The sequence below is a fragment of the Hemiscyllium ocellatum genome, chromosome 26, assembly GCF_020745735.1.
Source record: "Hemiscyllium ocellatum isolate sHemOce1 chromosome 26, sHemOce1.pat.X.cur, whole genome shotgun sequence".
Taxonomy (NCBI): domain Eukaryota; kingdom Metazoa; phylum Chordata; class Chondrichthyes; order Orectolobiformes; family Hemiscylliidae; genus Hemiscyllium; species Hemiscyllium ocellatum.
The window spans coordinates 20,648,487-20,674,826 of NC_083426.1; the positions used below are offsets into that span (position 1 = coordinate 20,648,487).

The 26,340-nt window shown below is 42.4% G+C and overlaps 1 protein-coding gene across 3 annotated transcripts in view; it reads left to right on the forward strand.

The window, feature by feature from the left end:
* Positions 1-26,340, forward strand: part of LOC132828227 (membrane cofactor protein-like) — a 61,212-nt gene that overhangs the window by 25,088 nt on the left and 9,784 nt on the right. For 2 of the 3 annotated variants that reach the window (XM_060845182.1, XM_060845183.1), the window contains exons 7-10: positions 9,357-9,453; positions 11,787-11,860; positions 12,236-12,415; positions 21,707-21,769. In XM_060845182.1, the coding sequence (XP_060701165.1) occupies positions 9,357-9,453; positions 11,787-11,860; positions 12,236-12,415; positions 21,707-21,769 (414 nt within the window). Of the gene's footprint in view, positions 1-9,356; positions 9,454-11,786; positions 11,861-12,235; positions 12,416-21,706; positions 21,770-24,996; positions 25,018-26,340 lie in introns of all 3 variants that reach the window. The other variant, XM_060845181.1, reaches the window with a different exon arrangement.

A 26,340-nucleotide genomic window follows, 5' to 3' on the forward strand; every position in this document is an offset into this window, starting at 1 on the left:
GGAGATACTAAACAAGTATTTTTTATCAGTGTTTACTGTGGAGAAGGACGTGGAAGATATGGAATGTAGGGAAATAGATGGTGACATCTTGAAAATACCCACATTACAGAGGAGGAGGTGCTGGATTTCTTGAAACTCATAAAAGTGGATAAATCCTCCAGCACCTGATCGGGTGTACCCTAGAGCTCTGTGGGAAGAACAAAGAGGCCTGGAAGCGCAGGTTCATAGTTCCTTAAAAGTAGTGTTGCAGGTGATTAGAATAGTGAAGAAGGTGTTTGGTCTACTTTCCTTTATTAGTCAGAGCATTGAGTATAGGAGTTGGAAGGTCATGTTGTGGCTGGACAGGACTTTGGCTAGGCCACATTTGGAATATTTAGTGCAATTCTGATCTCTTTCCTATTGGAAGTATGTTGTGAAACTTGAAAGGATTCAGAAAGATTTACAAGGGTGTTACCAGAGTTGGAGGGTTTGAGCTACAGGGAGAACCAGAATAGACTGGGGCTGTTTTCCCTGGAGCGTCGGAGGCTGATGGAAGTCAGAAGTTTATGAAATCATGAGGGGCATGGATAAGATAAATAGGGAAGATCTTTTCCCTGGGATGGGGGAGTCCAGAACTAAAGGACATAGCTTTAGGGTCAGAGGGGCAAGAAAAAAGGGATCTAAGGGGCAACGTTTTCATGCAGAGGGTGGTGCGCGTATGACATGAGCTGCCAGAGGAAGTGGTGGAGGCTGGTACAATTACATTTAAAAGGCATCTGGATGGTATACGAATAGGAAGGGTTTAGATGGATATGGGCCAAGTGCTGGCAAATTGGACTAGATTAGGTTAGGATATCTGGTCGGCATGAACAAGTTGGACTAAAAGGTGTGTTTCCGTGCTGTGAATCGCTATGACTCTATAAGTCCATGAGTAGGTAGTGAACAGCCAGATACAGCATGCAGAGAATCTGTGAAGAGGCATTGGCAGTTGATAGGGAAAAGGTGCAGTCAGTGTGATAGGTTGAAGTGTGCCTATTTTAATGCAAGAAGTATCAGGAATAAGGGTGACAAACACAGAGCATGGATCAGTACTTGGAACAATGATGTGGCCATTACATATACTTGGATATCACGGGGGCAGAAATGGTTGTTGGATGTTCCAGTGTTTAGATGTTTCAAAAGGAATGGTTGGGGGGGGGGGAGAAAGGTAAAGGAGGCAGAGGAGTGGCATTGCTAATCAGGGATGGTAGCACAGCTGCAAAAAGGGGGTCATCGAGGAGGGTTTGTCTCCAGCGTTAGTAAGAGTATATGTCAGAAAGAGGAAAGGAGCAGTCACTATTGGAAGTTTTCTACAGGCCCCCAGTAGCAACAGAGACAGAGGAGCAGATTGGAAGGCAGATTTTGGAAATGTGCAGAACTGATTTGTTGTCAAAGGTGACTTTAACTTCCCTAATATTGATTGGAACCTCCCTGGTTCAGATAGTTTGGATGGAGCAGCTTTTGTCAGGTGTGTCCAGTAAGAGTTCCTGATGCAGTATATGGATCGGCCAACTAAGGGGATGCCATATTGGATTTGGTGCTTAGCAATGAACCATGCCATGTGTCAGATCGCTCGATGGGAGAGCATTTTGCAGATAGTGATCACAACTTCCTGACCTTTACTATACTTATGGATAGGGATAAGAGCAGAAGCTATGGTAAAGTATTTAATTGGGGAATGGGGAATTACAATGCTATTAGGCAGGAACTGGGGTGCCTGAATTGGGAACATTACATTTCTAAATGTTCTCAGGGAAATGCATGACAGAAATGTGGAGGTTGTTTAAGAAGCTCTTGCTGATAGTGCTGGACAGGTTTATTCCACTGAGATGAGGAAGGGATGGTAAGTTGAAAGAACCTTGGTTGACGAGGGATGTGGAACATCTAATCAAGAAGAAGAGGGAATCATATTTAAGGTTGAGGAGGCAAAGGTCAGACAGGTTTACAAGATATCCAGAAAGTAACTGAAGAATGGACTTCAGAGAGCTTCAGCAGATAGGATTAAGGAAAACCCTGCGGCATTCTACACTTGAGGACAAGAGGATGGCCAGAGTGAGGGTAGGGCCGATCAGGGATCATGGAGGGAACTTGTGCCTGCAGTTGGAGGAAGCAGCGGAGGTCCTTAATTAATACTTTGCTTCTGTATTCAGTACCAAGAGGGACCTTGACGTTTATGAGGACAATGTGAAATAGACTGATATGCTAGAACAGATTGATGTTAAAAAGGAGGAAGTGCTGAAAACTTTGAAAAATATGTGGATAGATAAATACCCTAGGCCAGACAGGTATACCCTATGTTACAACAGGAAGCGAGAGAAGGGAATGCTGCGCTTTTGGCGACGATATTTGTGTGCTCACTGTCCACTGGAGTAGTGCAAGATGATTGGAGGATGGAAATGTTATTCCCTTGTTCAAAAAAGGGAATAGGGATAATCCTGGGAATTACAGACTAGTCAGTCTTATATCAGTGGTGGGCAAAGTATTGGAAAGAATTCTGAGAGACAGGATTTATGATTACTTGAAAACCGTAATTTGATAGTCAGCATGGCTTTGTGAGGGGCAGGTCATGCCTCACAAACCTTATTGAATTCTTTGAGGATGTGACAAAACATGTTGATGAAGGTAGAGCAGTGGATGTGCACATGGACTTTAGCAAGGCATTTGATAATATTCCCCATGATAGGTTTATTCAGAAAATAAGGAGACATGGAATACAGAATTGGCTCACCTATAGAAGACAGAGGATGGTGGTAGTTGGAAAGTGTTCAGCCTGGAGCTTGGTGATCAGTGGTTTTCCACAGGATGGGTTTTGGGATCTCTGCTCTTTGTGATTTTTGTAAATGACTTGGATGAGGAAGTGGAATGGTGGGTTAGTAAGTTTGGCAATGACATGAAGGTTGGTGGAGTTGTCGATAGTTTGGAGGACTGTTGTAGGTTGCAGCGGGACATTGACAGGGTATAGAACTGGGCTGATAAGTGGCAGATGGAGTTGTGAAATGTGAAATGGTTCACTTTGGAAGATTGAATTTGAATACTAGGATTAAAGGCAAGATTCTTGGCAGTGTGGAGGAACAGAGCGATCTTGGGGTGCATGTTCATAGATCCCTCAAAGTTGCCACCCAAGTTGATAAGATTGTTAAGAAGGCATATGGTGTGTTGGTTTTCATTTGCAGGGGGATTGAGTTTAAGAGCCGTGAGGCTATGCAGCTCTGTAGGTCCCTGGTTAGTCCACACTTGGAACATTCTGTTCAATTCTGCTTTAGTGAGAGTGCAGAGGATATACCAGGATGCTGCCTGGATTGGAGGGCATGTCTTATGAAGAATCATTGAGGAAGCTAGAGCTTTTCTCATTGGAGGGAAGAAGAATGAGAAATGACTTGATAGAAGTGTACAAGATGTTGAGAGGCAAAGGTAGAATGCTGGAGACTTCTTCCCATAATGGGAATATCTATCATAAGGTAATTGGAGGAAGGTTTAGGGGAGATGTCAGAGGTAGGTTCTTTTCACAGAGAGTGGTTGGTGCATGGAATGCACTGTCAGCAGTGATAGTAGAGTCAGATACATTTAAGAGACTCTTGGATCGGCACATGGAAGATAGTACAATGAAAGGTATGTAGGTTAGTCTGATCTTAAGAGTAGGATAAAAGGCTGGCACAACATTGAGGGCGGAAGGGTCTGTACTGTGCTGTAATGTTCTGTGTTACAAAAAAACAGTCTTAGTTACTGCTAAGCAAAAGTGTTTGAAAAGTTCTGTAGTCCTTTGTTCTCTATCAGAACAATCTCTTCTTCACCGGCTAATGGCCATCTATTTCAACGAAAGCTACTCTGATGTGTTGTTGCAATGTGCAACAGCTCCAGCCTCACTATTTCACATTAAGCACCATAATGAACATATGAATACTGGAATGGCTTAAGAAAAGGAAAAGAATTGAAGTGAATTAAATTTGTCTTGTATTATGGTCCACTAATGTTTAAGGTGTTGACTAATCATAGCATCTCGGAATTTTGGAAACTGTAAATCAAAAGTCATCTTTCTTCTGGTATGTGCTATATTTGCCACATCTTGTGTCTCAAATTATTCAAGAATCTTGAAAAATTGTTTTCTGTAAAAATAATGTAATTTGTGATAAAAACAGAATGCTTGGCCAATAAAACTGGTTACCAAATGCAGCCTCCCTTGGTTGATGAAACAGTTCTCTTTCATGGTGAATACCACTGGGGGTGGAAAGGATGGAGAATGCATTATGGGATGGGAATTTCAACATTTGTCACTAAGACTGGTTCAGCAGCAACACTACTGATCAAGTTCATAAAATCCTAAATGTCATAGCTGCTAGATGGTATCCACTGAAGGTTGTGAGTGCACTAAAAAGATGGAAAAACATACTTAGCTTCACCTGCACTAATCTACCTGCTGCAGATCCATCTGTCCATGAGTGTCGACAGGATTGACTGACAAACACTCATTGTAGGAACTAGGTCCCTGCCCTGCATTGAGGAGACTTTCCATCATGTATAGTACTACCATCACACTAAATAGGATAGATTTCACATCAATTAATTCAAAGCATCCATGAGGTGCTGTGAGCCATTAACAGCAGCGTAACTACACTCTAACACAATCTGCAACCACAGAAAACAAATAGATCCAACCTTGTCAGTGACAAGTGGATGTGGTTTGGACTTTCAGAAGAATTTTGATAAGATCTTTCACAAGAGATTGCCATATAAAATGAAAGTCCATGCAATTGGGGTCATATGCTTTCCGAATGGCAGCCAGTGACCAGTGGAGTTACTGCAGGGCTCGTTTTTGGACCTCAACTATTCACAACAAATGTTAATGACTTAAATGAAGGAATAAACTTACTATTTCTAAGGTTTCAGATGACACAGATCTCAATGGCAGAGAGACCTGAGGAAATACGAATGTTCTTCAGTGAGGTTCGACAAGTTGATTAAATGAGTAAATTCATGGCAGATGAAATGTGATGTGGATAAGTGTGCAGTTATTCACTTTGGTAGCAAAAGCAGAAAGGTAGATTATTATGTGAGTGGTGATAGCTTGTGGAAAAGGGGAACATGTATTGACAACTAGGTATCCTTGTACGCCATTCGCTGAAAGTAAGTATGCAGGTACAGTTACTGGTAAAGAAATGGTATGTTGGCTTTCTTAGTGAGATTCAAGTACAGGGGCAGGGATGTCTTGCTGTAATTGTAAAGAGGTTTGATGAGACCACACCTGGAGTATTGTGTATGGTTTTGCTCTCAGCTGACGACGGAGGAAGTGCGACTGAGGTTTTGCAGACTGATTCTGAGGACGATGGGACTAATGTATGAAGAGAGGCGGGATCAATTTGGATTATATTCACTAGATTTTAGAAGAATAGGGGGGCATCTCCTAGAAGGCTATAAAATTCTCACAGCTCTAGAAGGATTTTCCTAAGACTGGGGCCTTGAGAAACAGGGTCACAATCTAAGGATGCAGGATAGGCTGTATAGGACTGAGGTGAAGAAACATTTCTTCATCCAGTGTGTGGTAAACCTGTAGATTCTATGCCACAGAAAGCAATTGAGACCAAAACATTGAATGTTTTCAAGAAGAAGTTAGCTTTGCTCTTAGCACTAAAGGGACCAAGGGTATGAGAAGAAAGTGGGATCAGGATATTGAGTTGGCTGATAAGCTACATTAATATTGAATGGTGGAGCAGACTTGAAGGGCTGAATGGCCTACTATAGCTATTTTCTATATTTCAGTTTTTATCATCCCATCAGTCTGCTCTCCATTGTCAATAAAGTGATAGAAACTATCATGTCATTAGGTAATGGTTGCTCAGCAATAACCTGCTCACTGATGCTCAATTTGGGTTCTTCTAAGCCTGCTCAGCTCCTGATCTCATTACAGTCTTGGTTCAAATATGGAACAAAGAACTTAAGAGGTGAGGTGAATGTCATACCTTTGACATCATAGTGTTATGAAGATGTAGGTATGTACTGTACTTTTAAGACAGACTGGAAGCTGACACGGACTTAAAGAGGCACAGAGTTTGCTAAAAGAATTTAAGATGTAACATTGGAATGAAACCAATTGTGTAGCTGAGTTGCCATGGTACACAACAAATTCATATTTGGCCAATCAGTTTAAATTATGCCCCAAATCACAAAATCCTGTCTAATTTGAATTTAGTGTTTTGATGACATTAAATCAATAAAATGATTAAATATTTTGGAATATAAAACCAGACATTTTGAACAGTTAGAGGGAGAATTGCCATGAAAACCAACAAGTATAGACTGCTAGCCAAGTAGCTCTCTGAAAGATACCTGTTCATAAGAAAAGTTGTGCAACAAAAGACTGAAGAAGAGACAACTCAGAAAAACTGAGAAAAATCTAGAGTGAAATCTACAAAGGAGAATCAACAAAACTGGCTGGTTTTGAATCTTATTTTCGGAAATGTTAATCAGGTTTTTTTTATCAGACTGGTAGAGTGGGAGGTAAAGGTTTAAGAGAAAGTAGTTTTAATGTTCTCTGTTGGACTCAAAGAATAAAATAGTTAATTTTTACTTTAAATAGTGAAATACGAGATAGTTCCTTGCCTCTCAAAATTTAACAGATTACGGCGTGAGCTTCTCTGTTTGTTGGGTTTAAATTAGCAGAGGGGTTTACCCAGTGTCGTAACAATAGTCACTTCTGACTGAATATGCCATCAAGGAGCCCTAGCAAAACCCAGGTCAGTGGATTTCAGGGGGAAGCCACCTTGCACGTTGAAGTCACCCAAGAGGCTAGTTGTGAGTGAGCTCACTCACTCAGCTCCAGGACATCTCTGCAATAGTTCCTCGGCAGTATCTAGGCCTATTCATTTTCTGCTGCTTTATCAATGATCTTCCCTGTTTCCCCTTCCCATTGTAAGATCAGAAGTGGAGATTCCTGATGATAGCAAAATGTTCAATACCATCCTCAGAAAATGTCTTATGTTCAAATGCAGCAAGGCTTGGACATAACAAGTATCAAATAACATTTACCCCACGGGCAGTGACCATCTATAACAAGATGGAGTCTAAATATCCTGTTGTTTGATATTGAATTGCTTTAGCATTACTGAATCCTCAATATCCTGGGAGTTACCATTGATCAGAAATTGAACTGGATTATCCATATACTTACCCATGTCAAAGGCTAGGTTTCTGCAATGAGCAGCTCCACTCTTGACTCTCCAAAACCTATCCAGTATTAAAATGGTGCAAATAAGGAGTAGATATGTGCAACTGTAGTGACACTCCAGTTTGACACTATTCAGGACAAAGTCTTCTAATTGGCACCACATGTAAAGGTTCACTCCCTCCCTTACATAGGTATATCCATAGTTCTATCACGTAGGGAATTCATGGATTTTGATGCAGCAGAAGTGACAGAATACTATTATAGTTCCAAGTCAAGATGGTGTATGACTTGGGCAAAAGTTGTTGGTGATGATGCTCCCAATCATCTGTTGACCTTCCCTTTCCACTTGGGAGAGGTTGTGGATTTAGAACACATGTTGAAGGAGCCTTAGTGAGTTATTATAGTGCATCTAGTAAATAGTATTCACTGCTGCCATTGTGTGATGGTGGTGGAGCCATTAAATCTTGAAACTGGTATATAGGATTCCAGTTAAGTAGGCTGCTTTTTCCCTTGTGTCATCATAGCTCTGAATGTCGTTGGATTTGCACTCTAGGCAAGTGAGTAACATTCCATCTCATTCCTGACTTTTTCTTTATGCATCGTAATCAGGTTGTGGGAAGTTGAGAGATGAATTATTGCCAATGGAGATCTAGCCTCCAACCTGCCCTTGTGGCCACATAATACATATGGTTCATTCAGTTCAGTTTCCAGTCAATACGGGTTGTGGCCCTCCACCTGCCCAGCATGTTGACAGTGGAGGATTTGGGGATAATAAAACCAGTGAATGTTCTGTGGAAATAGTTAGTTGATAACCCCATATGAGGTCCATTGGGAATCACTAATTAATTTCTCTATGAATCTCATTGAATATGAGTTCCGTTGGTCACTGGTAATAGCCTGCCCATTTGGAACTCATTACCTCGCTTCCTTATCGCTTGTGGCACAGTGGTAATGTTCCTACACCTGGACCTGAAAAACTAAGTTTGAATCTCATCCGCTGCAAATAACATTTCCGAACACGTTGATTATAAAAATAAGTTAAGTTAAATAGAGTCTGCTGGCTTTCACACAAAACTTTAACACTTTGCCTATGGCCATACCAGTTTAGAACACCTGATCTGATCTGGTTTCAAATGTTAAGCAAACACGGGCCTGTTTAGCACATGGATCGGAGACCACCTGGGAATAACTGGTGAATGGGCTCCACTGTTTCTATGGTGTAATGGTTATCACATTAGCTTTACATCTCTGTCTTTGAGCCAGGAGGCATGGGATCAGGTGTCACCTGTTCCACATTCGTGAACAGATTGTTTAGAAAAATAGTTTAACAAAAACTTGAAAAAAAAAATTAAACATAAAGCAAATCTAGACTTCTGTTAAGTATTTTCTCTGTTTTAAAACTTGGGTCCTTTACTTCTTACCACATAAGGTGGTAATTTTTAAGTGAATAATCTTGCAACAAGTATAAGTCATGTAAAGTAACAATTTAAATCTGTTTTTAATCCTTTAAAATTTTGCTTTGGTTCAGGATATTGGCTATCATTCTCACTTGAGGCTTTGTATTTTTCTCTTTATATTGCATCTGTTTCATTAAATGATTATTGCTTAAAGAAAAAGCTGACCTAGAGGGGTTTTGTAGCACAATGATAGTGATATGGTGACGTGGTGCCACAGAGTTAGCCCTGCTACCTCACACTGTTTTGAATACACCTTTGCGCATTTTCCCCCTGTCTGCTGTTGGTTTCCTTCAGGTGCTCCGGTTTCCTTCCGCAATCCAGAGATTTGCAGATTAGGTGGATTGTCCCTACTGAATTGCCCATAGTGTGCAGGCTAGGTGGATTAACGATGGTAAAAACAGGGTTACAGGGATAGTATAGAGGAGTGGGCTTGGATGGGATAGTCCCCAGAGGGTATGAGTGGGCTCAATGGGCTAAATGATCTGCTTTCAAACTGTAAGGATTCTATCATTAGAAGCCCTTTTCTTGCAAGATGCAGCATAGATAGAGAAAATTATACGTTGCTTGTGTGCACTGCCATCATCTTTGCCATAATCAAAGTCTTGTCTTATAAATAGTCCTACAGAAGAATTGTGAGGACTGAAAACTTGCACAGCTTTGTGGAAAACCTTTGTTAGTTTTCTTTGCAATACTTTTACAGCTTTCTTTTTTCCTTCTGTCAGCAAGGAACTGTGGTATTCCAGGAAATATATTGAATGGATATTATGAGCTTCGCAATGCAACTTTTGAAATGAAAGCTACTTTTTATTGTAACGAAGGGTGAGTTTTTGGCATACCCCATTTTGTGATTGAAGTAGAATTGACTAAGGTGATACCCTGAGGATATTATCACATCATCAAAAAACTGATAACCTACAATTTCCTGATGCGAGCCATCTGACAATGTGCGCTGGCAGTGAGATATTTCATCTCTCAATTCTCAAGTCAAATTTTTTGCACATCAGGTTGCAGGAAGTGCCTGCTGAAAGTAATGTGGAAAAGACAAAAGATCGCCTGTGACTTTGACCAAAATTGAGATCAACAATAAAGTATAAGATTAAGAATGGATTTTAAAAATGGAGTCGGAAATTGTCTAATTTAACTAATTTATTCTATGAAAGAGAAGTAAAGGGAAAGTAAAATTTTAGATTTAATCAGGAAAATATGGAAGTAATGTTAGATAAGAAAAAATCTAACAAAAATTGCTATGTTTTTATTTAATATTTTTTGGGATGTGGGCATCTCTGGCTGGCTAGCATTTATTGCCTATACCTAGTTGCTTTCGAGAAGGTGTTGGTGACTTGCCTTGAACCATTGCAGACCACCTGCTGTGGCTTTAGAGAGAGAATTCCAGGATTTTTGCCCACCGACAGCAGAAGAGAACTTGAAGAAGGTGGTGTTCCCATACATCTGCTCTCTGTGTCTTTCTATATGGAAGTGGTTGTGAGTTGGAAGGTGCTGTCTGAGGATCTTTGGTGAATTTCTGCAGGGCATCTTGCAGATAGTACACACTGCTGCTCCTGGGAGTTGGTGGTGAAGGGAGTAGATGCCAGTCACATGGGCTGCTTTGTCCTGAATAGTGTCAAGTTTCTTGATTGTTGTGCCAGATGAGATGCCACGGCTTCCCTTTGATTCCTTTCTGAGATGCAAAGATATTGAGTAGCTTTGTAGGAATACAGACCACATTCTTGGGTCCTTAAAATATTAAGCACCAGAAAATGTTTGCGTTGTTATGCAATCGTACGTTATGGAAAAATCGTACTTTAGAAACAGTGCTTAAAGTGTTGGCTCTGTAGTTGTGTTACAGCCAACACACGTTTTAAATGTTTGTGCAGTAGAAACAGTGTGACCAATTCATCAATTGCTTTACAGAGAATTTGTGTTGACAAAATGCATGTTACAACAAAATGACCTGTATATTAAAAAGACAAGTAGCTAAAATAAGCACTTATCCCTGCGCTGCACAGGTCTGAGAATTATTATGGGAATAAGGAACTGGCATAAATGTTAGACAATATTAAGTGTTCATTATAGGAGATTCAAATCCCATCCCAGAATTTAGGGTTAAATGAAAGCCTGATGTGAGTGATTTAAAGAAATTAATAGCAGGATAAAGAAATATTAGAGAAACTTATGGGAGCTAACACCTGATAACACTCCAGAACCTGCTGGTTTAAGCCTGAAAGAGGTGTTTACAAAGATGATGTGCATTGGTCAGATATTTTTAAAAATCCTAGTTCCTAAAATGTCCTGACAAGTTGGAAGTTGGCAAATGTCACAGCACATTTCAGGAGTAAGGTAGAGAGGGAGCATACATGCTAAAAACTACAGACTAGTAAGCCTAAAAGCAACAGTTGGGAAACCTGCAATCTGTCATTTAGGAAATTCTAATGTTTTATTCTGAATTAAAATCGTTGCATAATCAGACATCCAGCATAGTTTTAGACACAGGGAATTATGCCTGATTAATTTATTACAATTTTTAAAGAGGATAACTAGTACAAAAGGTATTTATTTGATAGGGTGCCATAAAGAAGTTTTATTATGCATGTTAGGAGCACATGCGTGTTGGTAATATGTTACCACCAACATTAACGTTGGCGAGAAACTGGAAAGAAGCTGCCCAATTGCTAATTATAGAAGGTTTGTGATGTGAATTTTAGTGTTGCAGTTGTTTGTACATTTGTCAGTTGGATTTCCCAACAGTATTTCAAAGTGGAGATGTTTACTTTGTTGTCTTAATCACAATAGTGGTAAAAGCTTCCTGCTGATTCATCAAAACTTTTTTTTATTTAAAGTGAGAGCACATTGACTAAAGTTACACCAATATCCATCCCAGGACTAACTGATTAGACCTGCACATTATACCCCAACGCAAATTTCATAAGGAACTTTACAGCTTGTCCTGATTTACGTTCTGTTCCTCAGTTAATATTTTGTATGCTTTACCATTTACAATTATATTCATGTCATGACTTGTATCTGCTAAAATCATAGCTTTCTTTCCTGATCAGAATGCAAAATTACTGTTGCATTTAATAGAGAACTCACAGCCTAATAATTAATAATTGTTGCTTTGCCTATTTCAAACTAATTTGTTCCCTTTTGTCTAGATACCGGATGGTGGGTAGGAACTACCGGCTGTGTAAAGCTGATGGTTGGGATGGCCAAGTCCCGACATGTGAAGGTACCTTAGGCCCAAATTCTTTGGGTGATTGCCTTCTATTTCTGTGCTAAATAACTGTGGCAAATTCATTGGGACATGTGAAGAGTTAGCATCATATCCCAAATTTTACTGATTATATTTTATTCTTTGTCTATTGGCTGAATGTTTGAAGTGGCAGGAAAACATATTTGTTGAATTATAAATACCAGGAGTTAAATAATGGGATAGGTTTTCCTGGAATCTGCATCATCAAAGCTAGGATCAGTAGGGGGGGTTAATCTCTACTGCATTGTTAAGTCACCCATTTTCCACCTCTGAAGTCAAAACCTTTAATCACTGAATCTAATATTTTCATTCAACTGTCTGTTTAAGACCAACTATTTCATTTTTCTACAGTTATCTCATGTGACCTTCCACTTCTTAATAATGGGACAGTTTCATCACCACCTGGGGACCATTGGGAACCAGGAATGGTAGCAAACTATTCTTGTGATAATGGTTATTCATTGATTGGTGCAGAAAGACTGACTTGTACGGCATCTGGAAAGTGGGACAAAGATCCACCAACATGCAGAGGTATAAAACTTTACAACGCAATTTGTTTAATTTGATATTGAGAAACTTGAAACGTAGTTGAAACACTTGTGTTTCATAATCTGGTCTTTGAGAGTTCTACTGACAATCATTGATGACATTTGCAGGTTTTAGAAATCACCTAAAAGACCCTGGGAATATTTTCTTTTATTTGTTTATGAGATGTGAACATTGCTGGCAAAGCTAGCATTTATTGTGCATCTGTAATTACTGTGGAGAAGAAGGGGCATTGATAAGCTTCTGCAGTCAATGTGTAGGAATACCTGCATGGTTTTAGGCTGAGGGTTCCAGACTCTAGACCCAGAAATAATTAAGGGATATTTCCAAGTCAGGGTATTGTGTGATTTTGGCAGGCAACTTGCAGATGGTATTTTTTCCTTGCGTTTTTGTTTTTGCTTCTCTATATGTTAGTGCCAACAGGTTTAATAGATGCTGCTGAAAGAACCAAGGTGCTTTGCTGCAGTGCATCTTGTCGATCAGACTTCCAAAGTATGGGTTCAGGAACCAAGATTTTGGGGTTGCAAACTTCAAGGCAGCAGTGCCTGCTGAGGAGGTCTGACATGCCAGCAGCCGCAAGGCCCTTTTAAATCATCTAACAAAAAAAGAGCTTCAGATGCTGAAAATCAGAAACAAAAGCAGAAATTGGTGCAAAAATCCCAATAGGTCTGACAGCATCTGTCTGGCAGTATCAGGCAGAACCTTTCTGTTCTGAACGTGAGTCACTGGATTCAAAATGTCAATTCTAATTTCATGCCAGAGAGGCTGCCAGACCTCCTGAGTTTTTCCAGCAATTTCTTCTTTTGTTTCTTTTAAATCCTTGCTCTTCTGAATTGTGGATATGATCTAACTGTTGATTTAAGAAGCTTGATGCCTGTCCTGAAAATCCCAGTGAAAAGGTAGGTGTTTTCGATTTGAAGTTTAACCTCTGCACCCAACCCTCTGGCTGCCATAGGTTGTGATGATTACCAAGCCTTAAACTGGAAAAGGTTTCTGGTAACACCATCTTGGATGGTGAGCATTGCAGCCATGAGCATCAGGCTATTTTGTCATCTTCTATGTTTTATATCTTGTTTGTTTTCTAAGATTTTGCACAAATACCACCTCCAAGTTACAAATGCATAAAACATGTCACTTAATCCTGGCAGTGGGTTTGGTAAGACTTGAGAAGAGTAGCATTTCTTAAGATGATAAGTTGTATTGTACTTCAATTCCCCCTCTGCTAATTAGTAGAGACCTTGAGCGTAACGGAAGCCTACCTTCACTGATCAGTATTCATGTTTGGATTCCTACAGTTCCTCGTGTTTTAAGATTGATTCATCTGCCTCATACTTAGTACCAAATCCAATTGAGGCCAGGATGAAGATATTCATAGCCATGACAATTTTGTCAGAGTTAGGGTTTAAGGATGATCTTAAAAAGTAAATGGAATGGTATAGGGTCAGGGAGGGACTTACAAAGGTCTTAGAGCCTTGATGACTGAATTCTAGGGATTGCAAAAAAAGCCAAAGTTGAAGATGTGCAGACTATTCAGAAGGTTATATGGTTGGCAACAATTAGAGATAGTGAGTACTGAGCCGAGGCTGTGATTTAAATATGAAGATAATTTTAAATTTGATGCTCTGAGACAATATGCATTAAGTACAGGGGTGAAGGGTGTACTTGTGTAGAAAAAAGTACTCCTCGGAGATAATTATATCAACAAGCTACTTCAATGTGCTCTGGAAAATTGTCAAGCAGCGCATAAATGAGATGAGAGGTAAAGAAGGTGATGTTATAATCTATGTGTCATTACTACTTGTGGAGATTACAAATAGTAGTCCAATAGCATCAAAATATTCTTGGCCTAAAATTGATTGCAATTTGTCAAATGTGGATTTTAAATAGGCACTTGGTAGCCAAAGATGTGCAGTGTTTTCTTTCATTTTGTGACGAGACATTGACCCTAGTATCAAGAGGACTTGATTCAAATTAACTTGATCTTAGAACTTGATACTAAAACTTAGGATGAAGGCATTGCTGGCAAGGTGAGCAGACAGTCAGAAGGTGAGCTGTCATTAGAGGTGTACAGACCCTTCGATCCAACTCGTTCATGCCGACCAGATATCCGACCCAATCTAGTCCCACCTGCTAGCACCTGGCTCATCCCTCCAATTCATATTCCCATCCAGATGCCTTTTAAATTGTCCTAGCCTCCACCACTTTCTCTCGTAGCTTAATCCATACACGTACCACCCTCTGAGTGAAAAAGTTGCCCCTTAAGTCTTTTTTATATATTTACCCTCTCAACCTAAACAAATGCCCTCTAGTTCTGGACTCCCCCATCCCAGGGAAGAGATTTTGTCTATTTATCCTATTCATGCCCCTCATGATTTTATAAACCTCAGTATGGTCACCCCTCAGCCTCCGGCACTCTAAGGAAAATAGCCCCAGCCTATTCAACCTCTGCCTATAACTCAAATCCTCCAACCCTGGCAACATCCTTGTAAATCTTTTCTGAACCCTTTCAAATTTTGCAACACCCTTGCAATAGGAAGGAGACCAGAATTGCATCCAATATTCCAAAGTGGCTTAACCAATGTCCTGTATAGCCACAACATGACCTCTCAACTCCTATACTCAATACTCTGACCAGTAAAGGAAAGCATACCAAACGCCTTCTTTACTATCCTATCTACCTGTGGCTGTACTTTCAAGGAGCAATGAATCTGTACTCCAAGGTCTCTTTGTTCAGCAACACTCCCTGGGATCTTACCATTAAGTGTATAAGCCTTGCTAAGATTTGCTTTCCCAAAATGCAGCACCTCACATTTACCTAAATAAAACTCCATCTGCCATTTCTCAGCCCATTGGCCCATTTGATCAAGATCCCATTGTAGTCTGAGGTAACCTTCTTTGCTGTCCACTACACCTCCAAGTTTGGTGTCATCTGCAAATTTACTAACTATACCTCTTCTTCCAAATCATTCATACAAATGACAAAGTAGTGGACCCAGCACCGATCCTTATGGCACTCCACTGGTCACAGGACTCCAGTCTGTAAAACAGCCCTCCACCACTACCCTCTGTCTTCTACTTTTGAGCCAGTTTTGTATCCAAATGTTCTCCCTGTATTTCATGAGATCTAACCTTGCTAACTAGTCTCAATTGGGGAACCTTGGGGAATGCCTGATGGAAGTCCATATAGATCACATCTACCACTCTTCCCTCCTCAATCCTCTTTGTTACTACTTCAAAAAACTCAATCAAGTTTGTGAGATATGGTTTCCCATGCACAAAGCCATGTTGACTATCCCTAATCAGTCTTTCTAGATACATGTTCATCCTGTCCCTTAGGATTCCTCCAACAAGTTGCCCATCACCAACATCAGGCTCACTGGTCTATAGTTCCCTGGCTTATCCTGACCACACTTCTTAAATAGTGGCACAACATTAGCCAACCTCCAGTCTTCTGGCACCTCACCTGTGATTGTTGGTGATACAAATATATCAGCAAGAGGCACAGTAATCAGTTTCCTAGCTTCGCACAGTGTTCTAGGATACACCTGATCAGGTCCTGGCGATTTAGCCACTTTTATTTGTTTCAAAACATCCAGCACTTTCTCCTCTGTAATATGGACATTTTTCAAGATGTTACCATCTATTTCCCTGTATTCTTTATCTCCCATGTTCTTTTCCACAGTAAACAGTGATGCAAAATACTCGTTTAGTATCTCCCTCATCTCATGCTGCTCCACACAAGGCCACCTTGATGATCTTTGAGGGGCCCTATTCTCTCCCTAGTTACCCTTTTTCCTTAATGTATTTGTAAAAACCCTTTGGATTCTCCTTAACTCTATTTGCCAAAGCTAACTCATGTCCCCTTTTTGCCCTCCTGATTTCCCTCTTAAGTAAAGTCCTACTTCCTTTATACTCTTCTAAGGATTCATTCGGATCGGTCTTGTCTAGACCTGACATATGCTTCCTTCTTTTTCTTAACCAAGCCCTCAATTTCTTTAGTCATCAGTATTCACTGCACCAACTAGCCTTCCCTTTCACCCTAACAGGAATATATAGTCTCTGGACTCTCATTATCTCATTTCTGAAGGCTTCCTATTTTCCAGCTGTCTCTTTACCTGTGAATATTTGCCGCCAATTAGCTTTTGAAAATTCTTGCCCAATACTGTCATAATTAGCCTCCTCCAATTTAGAACTTCAGGTTTTAGATCTGGTCTAACCTTTTCCATCACTGTTTTAAAACTAATAGAACTATGGTCGCTGGCCGCAAAGGGCTCCCCCACTGACACCTCAGTCACCTGCCCTGACTTATTTCCCAAGAGTAGGTCACGTTTTGCACCTTCGTAGTAGGTACATCCACTAACTGAATCAGAAAATATTCTTGTACACACTTAACAAATTCCCCTTCATCTAAACCCTGAACACTATGACAGTTTATGTTTGCAAAGTTAAAATCCCCGACCATAATCACCCTATTATTTTTAAATATAACAGAGATCTCCTTACAAATTTGTTTCTCAATTTCCCTCTGACTATTAGAGGGTCTATAATACAAACCCAATGAGGTGATCATCCTTTTCCTATTTCTCCATTCAACCCAAATAACTTCTCTGGATGTATTTCCAGGAATATCCTCCCTCAGTACAGCTTTAATGCCATTTCCGTATCAAAAATGCTACTCCTCCTCCTCTCTTGCCTCCCTTTCTGTCCTTCCTGTCGCATTTGTATCCTGGAACATTAAACTGCCAGTCCTGGCCATCCCTGAGCCACATTTCAGTAATTGCCAAGATATTCCAAGATAGCACTGCTGCCTCACAGCGCCTGAGACCCGGGTTCAATTCCCGACTCAGGTGACTGACTGTGTGGAGTTTGCACGTTCTCCCCGTGTCTGCGTGGGTTTCCTCCGGGTGCTCCGGTTTCCTCCCACAGTCCAAAGATGTGCGGGTCAGGTGAATTGGCCATGCTAAATTGCCCGTAGTGTTAGGTAAGGGGTAAATGTAGGGGTATGGGTGGGTTTCGCTTCGGCGGGTCGGTGTGGATTTGTTGGGCCGAAGGGCCTGTTTCCACACTGTAACCATGCCCTGAGTTCATCTACCTTCCCTGTCAGGCCTCTTGCGTTGAAATCAATGCAGTTTAATTTATCAGTCCTACCTTGTTCTCTGCTTTTGACCCTGCCTATCCTGACTGTTTGACTTGCTTCTTTTCTCAATTGTACCAGTCTCTTTCCTTACTATCTCCTTGGGTTCCCCCCACCTTACTAGTTTAAGTCATCCTGAGCAGCTCTAACAAATCTCCCTGCCAGTATGTTAGTCCCCTTCCAATTCAGTTGCAATCCGTGTTTGTATAGGTCACTTCTACCCCAGAACAGATTCCAATGATACAAAAATGTGAATTCTTCTCCCTTAGACCAGCTCCTCAGCCATGCATTCATTCTATCATCCTTTTCCTACCCTCACTAGCTTGCAGCACTGGCAGTAATCCAGATATTACTATTTTTGAGGACCTCCTTTTAAAATTCCTGCTTAACTCTCTATATTCTCCCTTCAGAATCTCATCCTTTTTCCTTCTCATGTCATTGGTTCCAATATGGATAATGACCTCCTGCTGGACCCTCTTCCCCCTTGAGAATATTCTGCACCCTATCTGAGACATTCTTGGTCCTGGCACCAGGGAGGCAACACACATTTCTGATTTTTCACTACTCATATGACTAGATTCTGGATCAGTGGTGCTGGAACAGCGCAGCAGTTCAGGCAGCATCCAAAGTGCAGCGAAATCAACGTTTCGGGCAAAAGCCCTTCGTCAGGAATAAAGGCAGTGAGCCTGAAGCGTGGAGAGATAAGCTAGAGGAGGGCAGGGGTGGGGAGAAAGTAGTATAGAGAACAGTGGGTGAGTGGGGGAGGGGATGAAGTTGATAGGTCAGGGAGGAGAGGGAATGACTTCCGCCACCCCTACTGCCGTGGTCACCACCACTTCCGCCCCCACCAGCACTACTCACCTGCAATCTGCTGACACGCCCCCCCCACAGACCCCATTGTCACTATCCCCACCCCCCCCAGAACCCCGAGGGGAACACTACCCCTGCTCATGTCTCCACCCCCATTCCCCCCACCATCACACCCACTCCAGTTACTGGCTTCGACCCCACTCCCAGCTCCACACCCACACCAGATCCCAGCTCCCAGCCCTGCCGAGTTTTCACCATCCCTTTAGACCTTCCCCTCACTGAGGACGAACGATCAGTCCTCAGCAAAGGACTCACCTTCATCCCCTTCCATCCACGCATCAATGAATTTAATACACGCCATGATGTCGAACAATTCTTCCGTTGCCTCCGCCTTCGAGCTTACTTTCACAATCAGGACTCCCGCCCACCTTCCGAGGACCCCTTCGCCCACCTCCAACACACTGCATCCACCTGTACACCCCGCGCTGGTCTGTTACCTGCCCTCGACCTCTTCATTTCCAACTGCCTCTGGGACATTAACCGCCTCAATGTCTACCCACATCCCCACTCCAACCTCTCACCCTCACAACGCGCAGCCCTCCAATCCCTCTGCTCCAATCCCAACCTCATCATTAAGCCAGCGGATAAAGGGGGCGCAGTGGTAGTCTGGCGCACTGACCTCTACACCGCTGAAGCCAAACGCCAACTCGAGGGCACCTCTTCCTACTCCCCTCTCGACCATGACTCCATCACCAAACCATCATCTCCCAGACCATATAGAACCTCATCACCTCAGGAGATCTCCCACCCACAGCTTCCAACCTCATAGTCCGGGAACCCCGCACTGCCCGGTTCTACCTCCTTCCCAAGATCCACAAACCTGACCACCCTGGCCGACCCATTGTCTCAGCATGCTTCTGCCCCACTGAACTCATCTCTACCTACCTCGACACTGTTCTATCCCCCCTAGTCCAGGAACTTCCCACATACGTTCGAGACACCACCCACACCCTCCACCTCCTCCAAGACTTCCGTTTCCCCAGCCCCCAACGCGTCATCTTCACCTTGGATATCCAATCCCTCTACACCTCCATCCACCATGACCAGGGCCTCCAAGCCCTCCATTTTTTCCTCTCCAGACGTTCCCAACAGTACCCTTCCACCAACACTCTCATTCGTTTGGCCGAACTGGTCCTCACCCTTAACAATTTCTCCTTTGAATCCTCCCACTTCCTCCAGACCAAAGGGTTAGCCATGGGCACACATATGGGCCCCAGCTATGCCTGTCTGTTTGTTGGCTAGGTAGAACAGTTGATCTTCCATAATTACACCGGCACCACACCCCACCTCTTCCTCCGCTACATTGATGACTGCATTGGCGCCACCTCATGCTCCCGCGAGGAAGTTGAGCAATTCATCAACTTCCACCCTGACCTTAAATTTACCTGGACCATCTCTGACACCTCCCTCCCCTTCCTGGACCTCTCCATCTCCATTAATGACGACCGACTTGACACTGACATTTTTTATAAACCCACCGACTCCCACAGCTACCTTGATTATACCTCTTCCCACCCTATCTCTTGCAAAAAATGCCATCCCGTATTCTCAATTCCTCCGCCTCCGCTGTATCTGCTCCCAGGAGGACCAGTTCCACCACAGAACACACCAGATGGCCGCCTTCTTTAGAGACTGCAATTTCCCTTCGCACGTGGTTAAAGATGCCCTCCAACGCATCTCGTCCACATTCCGCACCTCCGTCCTCAGACCCCACCCCTCCAACCGTAACAAGGACAGAACGCCCCTGGTGCTCACCTTCCACCCTACAAACCTTCACATAAACCAAATCATCCACCGAAATTTCCGCCACCTCCAAAAAGACCCCACCACCAGGGATATATTTCCCTCCCCATCCCTTTCCGCCTTCCGTAAAGACCGTTCCCTCTGTGACTACCTGGTCAGGTCCACGCCCCCTTACAACCCACCCTCCCATCCTGGCACTTGCCCCTGCCACTGCAGGAACTGTAAAACCTGTGCCCACACCTCCTCCCTCACCTGTATCCAAGGCCCTAAAGGAGCCTTCCACATTCATCAAAGTTTTACCTGCATATCCACTAATATCATTTATTATATTTGTTGCTCCCGATGCGGTCTCCTCTACATAGGGGAGACTGGGCGCCTCCTAGCAGAGCGCTTTAGGGAACATCTCTGGTTCACCCACACCAATCAACCACACAGCCCCGTGGCCCAACATTTCAACTCCCCCTCCCACTCTGCCGAGGACATGGAGGTCCTGGGCCTCCTTCACCGCCGCTCCCTCACCACCAGACGTCTGGAGGAAGAACGCCTCATCTTCCGCCTCGGAACACTTCAACCCCAGGACATCAATGTGGACTTCAACAGTTTCCTCATTTCCCCTTCCTCCACCTCACCCCAGTTCCAAATTTCCAGCTCAGCACTGCCTCCATGACTTGTCCAGACTTGTCCTACCTGCTTAGCTCCTTTTCCACCTATCCACTCCACCCTCTCCTCCCTGACCTATCACCTTCATCCCCTCCCCCACTCACCCATTGTACTCTATGCTACTTTCTCCCCACCCCCACCCTCCTCTAGCGTATCTCTCCACGCTTCAGGCTCACTGCCTTTATTCCTGATGAAGGGCTTTTGCCCGAACCGTCAATTTCGCTGCACTTTGGATGCTGCCTGAACTGCTGTGCTCTTCCAGCACCACTGATCCAGAATCTGGTTTCCCCAGCATCTGCAGTCATTGTTTTTACTCATTTGACTAGTCCAGTTCAGATTCTGGCAAATGGCAGAATATAGGCATAGTGTGCTATTCAGTGATGGCAGTACCAGAGAATGTCATGGAGTGATTATTAGATTCTGTCTTATTGGCGATGGTCATTGCCAGACACTTGAGTGGCTGAAATATTAATTGCCATTTGTCAGCACAAGTCCAAATATTCTCAATGCTTAGCAAAAACATTTAAATCATTGAAGTCATTCATTTTATACAGTCTAGCAATAAGGAAGTGACGCTGGAATTTTAAAAAAATGGACAGACAAAGCAAGTACCAAGAAGAGATGTTCTATAAATTTAAAAATTCTGATTCTTGACTTTTTATCATGATGATTAAATACATTTTAAATATTGTCAACAAATTAGTTTTTGTAATGATTGAAAATTTGTCAGTGTCAATTTTATTATGTAGTAAACATGTATGTGTTATTATGTAGTGGTATCCTTAATATTTAGGTATTAATATTTACATGATCTGAATGTGAATACCATGCCTGTTGTTTGATTCTTGTAGTTTTGTTTCTACCCTTAGAATCAAAAATGCCCCAGACTCGTAAAATTGGAGAGACCAAGGAGAAGCCCCCTGCAACCATCGGTACTGTGAGATAGTTTTTTTCAATTAATAAAAGTGCAGTTCTCTCTCTTTCTCACTCCTACCCCATCACCACCAGACCTGGGTATTTTTGATCAGCTATAAGCAAGCTTTACTAATAGAGAGCTGTAACTGCTGCCCAGAGAGTGATATTAAATGGCAAACTATATTACTAAGTGTAACTATATTGCAAAATGTGGCAACATTTCTTCTGCTAGCTTGAATGGTAGGAAGGAGTCTTTTTCAATATAGTTAGAGGGCTGCATGTCAAATTCACTACTTTGCTATTTAATGTCACTCTCTGGGCAGCAGTTCCGGCTCTCTATTACTAATAAAATTGTCAATATATTTTGATCATTTCCGTGTCATCTTAAAAATCAAATAAGAATGACACTACAACCATCAAAAAGTGAGCTTAGTCACTTCTTCAGTCGTTTCAGGAGTGTAAGAAGGAAAGATGGTTTGATTGATTAATCGTTCCATGGTCCTTGAATAAATCCCTCAAACTTTAGAGCTGAGTCTCTTCCTGAATTGACCTGGAACACAATTTATGGTTATCATAGCCTGGTAAAGGTGTCTCTGTAGGTATGGGAATGTTGCATTAGAAATTTTCTATGTAGAACGACATCAGCTACCATTTTGTTGTCATCTGGGGAGAAAATATTGTATCTCTTAAGATTATTAATGTTTACTTCTGTTGCTTTCACTGTTAGTGAACACTAAGAGAGATTGGGACACCACCCAAACCCTCCATCTCCTCCATGACTTTTGTTTCTCCGGCCCCCAATGCCTCATCTTCACCAGGGGCATCCAGTCCCTGTACACATCCATTCGCCATGACAAAGGCCCCCAAACCCTCTGACCCAACCAGCATCCTTCCACTGACATACTCATTTGATTGACTGAACTAGTCCTCACCCTCAACAATTTCTCCATTGAATCCTCCCACTTCCTCCAGACCAAAGGGGTAGCCATCGGCACCTGCATGGGCCCCAGCTATGCCTGCCTCATTGTAAGGTATGTGGAAAAGTCCATCTTCCGCATCTACACCACCACTATTCCCTACCTTTTCCTCCGCTACATCAGTGACTGTACCGGCAGCACCTCATGCTCTCATGAGAAGGTTGAACAGTTCATCAACTTCACGAACATCTTTCATCCCGACCACAAGTTCACCTGGACCATCTCGGCCACCTCCCTCCCCTTCCTGGACCTCTCCAACTCCATTTTCAGTGACCGACTCAATATTGGCATCCACTACAAACCTACCAACTCCTACAGCTACCTGGACTACACCTCCTCCCACCTTGCCTCCTGTAAAAATGCACTATACCTTATTCCCAACTCCTCTGCCTCCACCACATCTGCTCTCAGGAGCACCATTTCCATCATAGAACATCCCATATGGCCTCCTTCTTCAAAGACTGCAATTTCCCCTCCCACGTGATCAACGATGCCCTCCATGTATCTCTTCCACTTACTGCACCTCCACCCTTGAGCCCCACCCCTCCAATAAGTACAAGGACAGATACCTACCCCCCCCCAACAAAAAAGAACCCGATACATCCCACCAATCTCCAGATATATCACATCATTCTTTGCCAATTCCAGTACTTGCAAATAGACCCCACCACCTTCCCATATATTTCCTCCCCACCCCTATCTGCGTTCCAGAAAGACCATTCCCTCCAGCAACCCACCCTGCACCTTCCTTTGCCAAAAGTGCAAAACCTGTGCCCACACCTCCCCCTCACCTCAGTCCGAGCCCCCAAAGGATCCTTCCACATCTGACAGAAATTTACCTGTACTTCCACACACATCATCTACTGTGTCCGTTGCTCTCGATGTGGTTTCCTCTACATTGGGGAGATAAGACACAATTTGCAGAACATTTCAGAGAACGTCTTGGACACCCACACTGAAAAACCCTACCACCTGTGGCCAAACACTTCAACTTCCCCTCCCACTCAGCCAAGGACTTGCAAGTCCTGGGCCTCCTCCACCCGCCAAACTCTCGCCACCCGATGCCTGGAGGAAGAACACCTCATCTTCCACCTTAGGACCCTCCAACTACATGGGATCAATGTGCATTTCACTAGTTTCCTAATTGCACCCCCCACCCCTCCCACCTTACGTCAGATCCAACCTTCCAGCTCGGCACCCCTCTTGAACTGTCCTGCCTGTCCATTTTTCCTTCCAAACTATCCACTCCATCCGCCTCTCTGACCTATCACCTTCATCCCCACCATCATCCACCGTTTGCATAACCTGCTACCTTGCCCCCACTCCCACCCTCCTTCCAATTATCTCTCAGCCCCTTTGGTCCATCCCTCAATTCCTGATGAAGGATTTCTGCTCGGTACGTTGACTCTCCTGCTCCTTGGATGCTGCCAGTCTGGCTGTGCTTTTCCAATACAATATTGTGCAATTCTGATCTCCAGCATCTGTAGTCCTCACTTTTTCCTGTGATGAGATTGGGCCAAGTATATAAGAGGCAGCTGCCTAGGATTCACTGATTTTGTTCTTCATGGTATTAAAACTGATTTCTTTTTTTTAAAATGAGTTATTGTAAGAGTCAAATCACACTGCATTATTTGCATAAATCTACCATTAATTGGATATTTAATGTGGCTAATTACTAGTTAGGAATTTCCTTGAATTTTTTTTTTTGCCTATTCTTCATGAGAATAATCACAGCCCAGGAAAATTTGTCTCAAATAATTAGCATGCAATGATTTACTAGATATTTATTTTAATGAAATACTTGGCATATTTAGATCTGCAACACTTGACATGACTTTGGAAGGTAGTAGAGTGAGTAGAGATGTGATTATGAATATCGTCCTTTGTGTTTTGAAGAAGCAACAACGTATCTGGGTCATTAACTAGTTATACATAAAACTTCAGTCTAACATATATAATTGTGTATATTTATTATGTACAGAATCACAAGTGCTATTTTACCATTACCAATGCAGTGATCAGGGTATATAAAGAGTAAACAGCGTACCAACACTCCAGCCAGTGGCAGTGTGTAAAAAGTTTGTTCTTACCCAATTTAAATAGTGCAGTTAAACTAGAAACCTGCCTATAACTCCACTATCCATTCTACCCGATAGAGGAGATGAAATCTTATTTTAATGATAACAGATTTGCCATATAAACATTGCATATATTAGAAGGCAATTACCTGCATATGATAGATTTAATCTTTTTCTTTAATCCTACAGTAGAAGATGAAGGAGGACTTGGTAAGAAGAATTGTACAATACAAGTGTTTTATAAATTTTTATTGCCACATGTTGTGGTTTTTGAGCGTTCGCAGATGTTTTATAAGCCATGGATCACAATTGAATATTAAATTGTAGTTTTAAATGGCATTCGTAGAAATTAACACCATCAAATATATTTTCAGATTCATGGTCTTAGAGTCATGGAGATGTACAGCATGGAAGCAGACCTTTCAGTCCAATTCGTCCATTCCAATCAGATATTCCACCCAAATCTAGTCTCTTTTGCCAGCAGTTGGCCCATATCCCTCCAAACCTTTCCTATTCATATACACATCCAGATGCCTTTTAAATGTTGTAGTTGTACCTGTCTCCATCACTTCCTCTGGCAGCTCATTCCATACAAGTACCACCCTCTGCATGAAAACATTGCTCCTTATGTCCCTTTTAAATTTCTCCCCTCTCACCCTCAACCTTTGCCCTCGAGTTCTGGACTCTGCCACCCCAGAGAAAAGCCCTTGTCTATTTACCCTATCCATGCCCCTCATGATTTTATAAATCTCTATAAGGTCACGCCTCAGCTTCTGTGTTCCAACTCCAACCTATTCAGTCTCTCTGTATAGCTTAAATCCTCCAACCCTGGCAACAGTCTTGTAAATCTTTTCTGAACCCTTTTGAGTTTTATAACATCCTTTCGATAGGAGGGAGACCAGAATTGCACATAATATTCTAAAAGTGGCCTAACCAATCTCCTGTACAACCGCAACATACCTCCCAGCTCCTATACTCAGTGCTCTGTCCAATAAAGGAAAGCGTACAAATGCCGCCTTCACTATTCTATTCACCTACGACTCCACTTTCAAGGAACTATGAACCTGTACTCCAAGGTCTCTGTTCAACAATATTCCCAAGGACCTTAATATTAAATGTATAAATCCTGCTCTGATTGCCTTTCCAAAACACAGCACCTCACATTTATCTAAATTAAATTCCATCTGCCACTCCTCACCCCATTGGCTCATCTGATCAAGGTCATTGAGCAATGACTGGTTAATGCCACTTATTATGGGTGGTAGTCTGATCATAGGGATAAAAGCCTACCTGTTTGTGAGTGTGCTGGGGGCATTACTACTTCTGTTCCTGGTCAGCAAAAACCACTGGAAAAGCATTTGTCGCCTTCCATGCAACAGTCTTTGCTTCTCTTTAGCTGGTAGTTTTCCTGAGACTTGGGGCCACTGATCAGCTAAATCAGTTACTTTAAAAGAAAGAAAACATTTGTGGCACACAGTCTTATTCAAATGAAACAGCTGTCTTCTCAGAATTGACTTGGTTTCCTGCTTCTCA